Raw genomic sequence first — 7615 nt, 5'->3', positions numbered from 1 at the left:
TTTTCATTGCCAGGGCATATTTGGGAGGAGATTTACCGCAATCATTTATGTTCATACCCATAGACCTGGGCTGCTCTCAGCCTTGGCCAGAGAAGCTTCTTCATGCCATGGGCAGTAGGCAATGAAGAAATGAACACTAATGAATGTGTTCAGAATAAGAGCCTGCGTGCTCAGCCCCTGATGGGGCATACATACCATATACCTCACCACAAATGCTCAAGGAATACTGAGCACGAAGAGGCACGAACGTAAGAGCTGGAGGATGGGGACGAGGTCCGTGGAATGCTGGCTTCCAGGCCTGATGTGGTTATTGCATTTTGTAACCCCGCAGCAGCTGTGGTTCTCAGCACACGGTCAAGTCACACACTCAGGGCGGAGGTGGAGTGAATGTTCTCCAGGCTGAGGAGCTGCTGGCCGTGAGAGCTGCTTGGAGAAGGGGAATTGTTACTTTCGGAGGATTACACCATTTGTTACAGAATGACTGCTCTTTTATAGGCTCCTAGGCATGAGCTACAGGAGAGATGTGGTAGTTTGAATGGGAATGGCCCCCAAAGGCTCATACGTTTGAATACTTGGTCTCAGACTGGTGGAGCTATTTGGGAAGGATTAGGAAGTGTGGCCTTGTTGGAGAAGGTGTGTCACCTGGTAGGAGCATTCCATGTACCAATGGATGGCCCTACACCCTTGCAGATGTGAGCAGTACTAACTAAACTTACTAGATTATTTAAAAAAAAAAGATAAAAGTTGAGAAGGTGACTTGTTGGGGAAGATATGGGGAGAGTTGAAGGAGAAAATGGGTGATAGATGTTATATTTTATTATGTGCATGTAGGAAATTCTCAAGAGAAAAGAAAAAACCTTTAAAAAATGTTCTTTGGAGCCCCACCCAAGGGCCACAAAGCCAGGCGAGCAGAGCAAGCCTGAGCCAACCCCCACATCTCATGCCATGTGACCCAGGCAAGTGAAGCATGCCCGAGACAACCTTCATTAAGTACCACATGGTACAGGTAGGGCATAGCACTCCTGAGACCACTCCAGACACCCAGAGGCCCTGGGCACCTCTAAGATGAGCAAGGAAGTGGGGGAGAAATGGAAAAAGAAAGAGAAGCAGAATACATGTAGCCCTGCAGCTGAAAGTTTGTTATCCCCAAAGGCCAAGGGGACATGGCTGGTTTGAGCTGCTGCTGCCTGGAGCTGGGTTGATGTCTGAGGGCTATGCAGAACTGGCCCCACCTGTCGCCAATCATATGGCAGCATGGGGTCACTGGAATGATGCCCCGCCCCCCTCTGCTCCTCACTCCCTTCCCTTGCTACCCCTGAAGCAGGCTGGAGAGCTGGCCCCACCCCTCACCAGCTACAGTACTTCAGAGAGTGGACTCTGCATTCCAACTGGGCAGCACAGCCCTGGTGGCAAGGGCAGAGCAGGAGAGCTGGCCTTCCACTTTTTGGTCAGCTAGCTGGGGCAGTCCTGGAGAGTTCACCCTGGTAGTGTGGGTGTGGGAGAGCTAATGGGCTGACCAGCTTAGCTACCACTCAGGCCCAGATTCAGGGCCCTGAGTTGGCCTGCCCCAACATCTACCCCATGGATGAGTTGCTGCAGTGTGTGAACATTCAGGCTGCAGGATCTCTATGACACAGGGCAACAACAGGATATCTGAGAGAAGTCCTGGTGAGGATTCATTGTTGATAGTGTAGCAGAAACCAGAGGCCTCGAACCAAACCAAGGACTCCTTGCAATGAACATTTGCAAGTCAAGATGTGTGAACAAAGGGGTATACTGTGGGATACACTATGATACATTGCAGCTTCCACAGTGAGATGTTTTTTGGTTGGGTTGGGGTTTGTTTTTTTTTTTTTTTGACATTTATTTATTTATTTATTTATTTTGACAAGAAGGTTGCAAGAGTAGAGGGTAGAATGGAGAGATGAGCAGGACTGGGGTGCAGGATGTGAAATTCACAAAGAACCAATAAAAAGTTCTTTGGAATACATTTAATCTACCCCATGGATGAGTTGCTGCAGTGTGTGAACATTCAGGCTGCTTTACTCTCTGATATTGTTTATCAGAGAGTAAAGCAAATTGGCATATGAATGAGATACATGTTATTTTTTTCATAGAAATTAAATATTGGGTCTGGAGAGATGTCACAGTGACTAAGCATGTCCTGCTTATGCAGAGGACCTACATTTAGACCCCAACACTCATGTTGGGTATCTCCCAACTGTCTGAAGCTCCGGCTCCATGAGGATCTAGCCTCTAGTCCCTAGGACACCTGCACACACAGGCACACACACACACACACACACACACACATGCACAAGCACAAGCACACACACACACGATTTAAAATAATGAAAAATCTCTAAAAAGTCAAATCTTGACTGAACATGTGATACTTCAAGAAAGAACAACTTCGGGGCTGGCGAGATGGCTCAGTGGTTAAGAGTGCCGACTGCTCTTCTGAAGGTCCCAAGTTCAAATCCCAGCAACCACCTGGTGGCTCACAACCATCCATAACGAAATCTGATGCCCTCTTCTGGAGTATCTGAGGACAGCTACAGTGTACTTACATATAATAAATAAATCTTTTTTTAAAAAAAAGAAAGAACATCAACATTTTTCAGACTTGAATCAAAGTATAGCTTTGATTTAATAATTATCATTTCTCAGATTGACACTTGGCATAGGTAAATACTACAAAATGACAAATAAGTTCAGGGCTTTTTCAGAAAGTATGAAGAATTTGTCCCTCCCTGATCTCAAGCCAACATGAATTTATCAATATTTTATGACTCTCTTATCAGCAACTCAAGTAGCACTTTTCCAAGCCAAGCATGTTCACAGAATACATTTCAGCAATATTTATATACTGCTGAAAGGGGGGTAGAAAACACACGTTTTTGTTTTCTATAATTAAACCTTTTTTTTTAATGAGAGCAGAGAACTGGTAAAAACACTGCAGCCCCTAGCTGGCAGTAGCCTTTACGCTGGTGTTTCAGTCAGACACCTTTCATTGGTGAATACTATGACAGCATGCCCAATGAGAAGTGTGTTGTGAGTTCAGAGTCAAAGCTGCTCTGCAAAGTTATCTCAGATTCATTCATTTTGATTTTGCTTTGTTTTTACAAATTCAGAAAGCTTTAACTATTGCCAGATTTTTGTTGTTGTTGTTGTTGTCGTCGTCGTTGTCATTGTTGTTTGTCTGTTTGCTATTCTACATTCAGGACTTGCCCCTACAGTTTAAGAAACATTGACCTAGATCATAGACTCCCCTATGCCAATTACACAATAAGGCCACAGCATCTTCTTGCCCTGTATCTATCCCCTCAAATATGGACGAGACTCACTTTTCCCATTCTTGAATGACCATTTGGGAAGGAAGGGAGAATGGGTACACAAGTTCCCCCAGTGACCCATGACCTCCCCTTAGGGAACCAAAGACAGAAGGGGCTAAAAAAACAAACAAACAAACAAACCACTCTTGCACCAGTATTAGCTTGTCAGGGCCTGCAGTGGGAGGGCTTCTCTCACTGGAGCAGTTAATGTCACAGAGCTATTGTGAAGTCACTGAAGGTGCGTGACACAGAAGTGCAAAGAAGACAATTCTCTTGGAGTTACGTAACCTTTATTATTGAAAGTGCCTTTATGGAAGCAAGCTGGACTTGGCTCCCTACTGTTCCTCTGAGCCCTGGTCTCTGGGGCTGCTTCCAGCTCTGGATCTTCTTTAAATGGATTTGGTTTCAAGGATGATCTTCTCCATTGTCTCAGAGATTACGGTATCTTTGAACTCTGAATCCTTGCTTTTCTCCATCACGGCCTCTATGTCCTGCTTCTTCTCTACCAACTTTGTCACAATGTCTACCCCTCCTCTATCACATGAGGTGTCCCCTGCTTTTGGAGTAGGCCTTACTAGGAAACTCCTGAAAAATGATGTAATCTTAGTAGCTCTCTTACTCACAGACCCCAAGCCAGCTGGTGATCGGTTCTTCCTGGTTTTGTGACCAGTCCTGGACTCACTTTTGTGAGAGGAGCTGTGTCTCTTGCCCCTTAATCTGCCATGCCCTTTCCCTTTGTCCTCTCTCGTTTTCCCAGATACAGACCGGTAGGAAGATGTTTTCCGGCTCTTGTCCTTGGAACTGTGGCGACTCATGCCTGTCCTGCGGTGGTGGGAACTTTTCCTGCTACTCGTTCTGTCCTTTTCTCGTCGCTCTCTCTTTTCCTTTGCTTCAGAGCTAGTTTGGGAAACCTTCTGGCTCCCATCCCTTTCACACATGTAGCCTTCGCTCTGCAAGGTTGACACGAGGGGAGCTTCAGGTTTATCTTCAGCAGGCGACTTGGTCTTGATGCTGCCTGCAAATGCCACGTTCAGGCCGGTGTCTGGGGAGCCACTAGCATCACCCCCTGCAGGAGGGGACTCCGAAATAGAATTGGCAGCTCCTGCCAAGGCCACGTCTACATTTTCTAAGGTGATGTTTGCAGCAAGTGCCATGGCCTTGCTGGATTCACCTCCTACTTGATCTTTGGCAGCTGATCCTATCATGGCTGCGGCTACCTGGCCTGAACCTGGAGGCTTGGTTGTTGTTGCTGCCAGGCTTATGACACCTGAAGTCGGACTTGTAGCTGTCTCCGCTTTTGTCATACCTGCTGAGGGGGCTGCTACTGCTGCAGCCATGGGGCCACCTGCTGCCCTTGCTGCCCCTGCTGTCTCGGCTGCTGTCCCTGCTGTCTCGGCTGCTGTCCCTGCTGTTGCTCCTGCCATCCCTGCTGTTGCTCCTGCCGTCCCTGCTGTTGCCCCTGCCGTCCCTGCTGCTGCCCCTGCCGTCCCTGCTGCTGCCCCTGCCGTCCCTGCTGCTGGCCCTGCCGTCCCTGCTGCTGGCCCTGCTGCTGGCCCTGCCGTCCCTGCTGCTGCCCCTGCCGTCCCTGCTGCTGCCCCTGCCGTCCCTGCCGCCCTTGCTTTGGCAGATACTGGAGTAACAGCAGCTGCAGCAGCCGGTTGTGTCCTCTCTCCTCCTGCAAATGCAGCAGAAGTGGCTTCTGACACAGTTGGGGATGATTGAGGCCTAGAATTCTGATCCCCTTCTCCACGGATCTCTGAGACCTGTGCCAAGAGGAGAAGAAACAGTAAGATAGAGGTGATCTGCCAGAGTGCCCAGTTCCTCTCTCATTCTGGGGCTCAAACCCAGGGGCTTCTTACTGAAACCATATCTGAATTCCCATGACAAGATCCCTCCCACTGCACTGCAGTCAACAGCCACTTATACACAACTGTGTAATTCTAGGGCAAAAGGAAACACTGTTGCAGAATGTATTTTCCATATTTGTGTTTGTCTTTGCAGGACACATTTCTACAGATGGATTGTTGGCTCAAGAGGATACACTTGATATCTTGATGGCCTTAAAACTAGTTGTCCATGTACACACATGGGGATTGTGCTTATTGAAACACACTCACACACACACACACACACACACACACACACATGCACACACATGGCTCAAGGGAAGGAACCAAAAATGTGTTCTACACTAAAAAGCTTATTTCAGAAATAGATTAGTGGCTACCAGGTCCTGGACAGGCTACTGGGGAGCAGGAACGTAGAGAATATAACTAATAGATAAGAGGAATAGCTCCCTATGTCCTGTATTCTATGAATGTCTATGATTGACAGTCATTACCCTTATTTATCTAAATAACAAGAGGATTTTGAATATTCCCAGCACAAGGAAATGACCGATATATGGGGTGATAAACGTAACCAATCACCCAAATTAGATCATTACATATTAGATACCAGTATCAATGTCACACTCTACCACATTCATATTAAAAATTATTTTGGTTAGCTGTGGTAGCACCTGCCAGCAACCTCAACATTTGAGAGGCTAAGTCAGGAGGATGGCTAACCCAAAGTCAGTCTCAGCTACATAGTGAGTTGAGTTCCAGGCCAGGCTGGAATACATCTTGAGAACTTGCATCCAAAAGAAGAAAATATATGTCTGTATATATATATATATACATATATATATATATATACACACACATATATATTCCATAACAATTGTAACACATTTCCCAGGTGGGCCAAAGACAGCCCTAACCTCTCTGTGGAACCCACTGAGATGCTTCCCAAAGCTCCCCACACTGTTTGAATCTTTAGAAACTTACAAGTGTGCTTTTGGTGTCAACGCTTGTCTCGCCAGTGGGAAGCGTTGAGTTACTGATGCAATTGGTCATTGGTGGCCTCAGGAGATAGACAAGCTTTTCCCAATAACAAAAGAGGTCTTCTCGTGCGTCAGAAGAGGGACACAGCTGTAGGTAAAAAGTTCGGCCTGTGGCAAGCTTCAGGCGCAGCTGCTGTTTCTCGTGATCGTGAACAGAGATCTTGACAAACTTCAAAGGAAGCAGCCTGGTGAGCTCTAAAGTCTTTGAAGGCTTGCAACCTTTCCCCTTGATGAATCGGGCTCGTCTGGCATGTTCTTCACAGACTTTAGCTGGTCGGGCCAGCAACATGACATCGGGCAGTGGAAGGACCGGGCTGGTAGATGCGATGCACACAGTCACCATTCGGACGCGGTTGTGAACATCAATCACCTCTCCTCTTTTGCTAATCTGGATAAAGTCGCTCTCAAACATTGGTGCATACTTGAAAATATCATACTCTCCTCCCTTGTACAGCTGTCGTTGTAGGTTTCCCATGGAGGTGTTGAACACGCCCATGGATCGGTAACTGTGGGCAGTGTAATAAGGTAGCAAACATTCACTGCTCATGGTTCTCTTCATCCCAGGCATCTCGGCCAGCCACAAATCGTGTTCCCAAGAAAGGGAGGGAGTGAAGGCAATTGCCCATCTCCCAGCAAGGTTTCTGCCCACATGTCCTCACACCTGCACAGTTATCCTCTGCCGTCCTTTGTGACCTGTCACCAGCACATACCCCTTTGTCCTGCCCTTTAAGCAATCACCCCTCAAATCAGACCAACACCCTCCTCCATACCCCAGCCATACCACCAGCAGTCAGAGTATAGATGTGAGTGTGCTGAGCAGTTTAAAAATCAGACTGTTGGAATGCCTAAGTTATAAGCCATTTCGCTTTTGTCAGCATCCAAGTTGCGGTCTTCAGTTCCATCGTTAGACTTATTACAGGTGCTTCTTCCAGGACTGTCCTCGCTTCACCTGAATGACCTCCTGAGGACAGAATCCTCGTGGTGGGGTGTGGCTTGTTAGTGGTAGCCCTCCATCTGGATTCTCCCTCACCAAGGCCTCAGTGTGTAACAGCGCAGTCAGGGCAGGCTTTCCATGGCTGTTAAAGGAATGGCCCCCAGAAGTTTCTGTGATGTGTCAAGGCTAGCATTTTATCAATACTGTTGGTATCTCTACAGCTTTTTGGGTCACTTTTCCATTTGGAGAAAGCTAATTTTTTCAAAGCCATAAGTTACAGCAGGAAACCAAGGCTGCAGATTCTTGCTTGGGGTCAGAGTTTAACACTGGGTTCTAAGCCAGTCTTGTTAACTGGGGTCAGAGCTTTTCTCCATGTCGGGCTGTGGACTGTCCAACTCCAGCTCTTCACACGTAGAGAAGCTTAATAGTCAACAGTGTGTGGGTTTGGGTGTTACTAGG

General features: G+C 47.2%; 1 protein-coding gene across 1 annotated transcript; it reads right to left on the bottom strand.

Moving 5' to 3' along the window:
• Positions 1 to 3607: 3607 nt before the first annotated feature.
• Positions 3608 to 6865, bottom strand: Fam71b (family with sequence similarity 71, member B). The gene is made up of 2 exons (NM_001013783.2): positions 6167 to 6865; positions 3608 to 5098 (listed from the first exon to the last, which is right to left on the bottom strand). Exons 1-2 carry the CDS (start codon positions 6788 to 6790, stop codon positions 3725 to 3727), a joined length of 1998 nt encoding a protein of 665 aa, NP_001013805.1. The 5' UTR covers positions 6791 to 6865; the 3' UTR covers positions 3608 to 3724.
• Positions 6866 to 7615: the final 750 nt, after the last annotated feature.

The sequence above is a fragment of the Mus musculus genome, chromosome 11 (genome assembly GCF_000001635.26).
Source record: "Mus musculus strain C57BL/6J chromosome 11, GRCm38.p6 C57BL/6J".
NCBI classification, from domain to species: domain Eukaryota; kingdom Metazoa; phylum Chordata; class Mammalia; order Rodentia; family Muridae; genus Mus; species Mus musculus.
This window is presented reverse-complemented; position numbering and strand designations above follow the sequence as displayed.

Coding starts and splice junctions, on each gene's coding strand:
- Fam71b (NM_001013783.2), bottom strand. CDS start 6,790: ATGCCTGGGATGAAGAGAACCATGAGCAGTGAATGTTTGCTACCTTAT. Junction 5,099..6,166: donor TTGACACCAAAAGCACACTT/GTAAGTTTCTAA, acceptor CTCTTGGCACAG/GTCTCAGAGATCCGTGGAGA.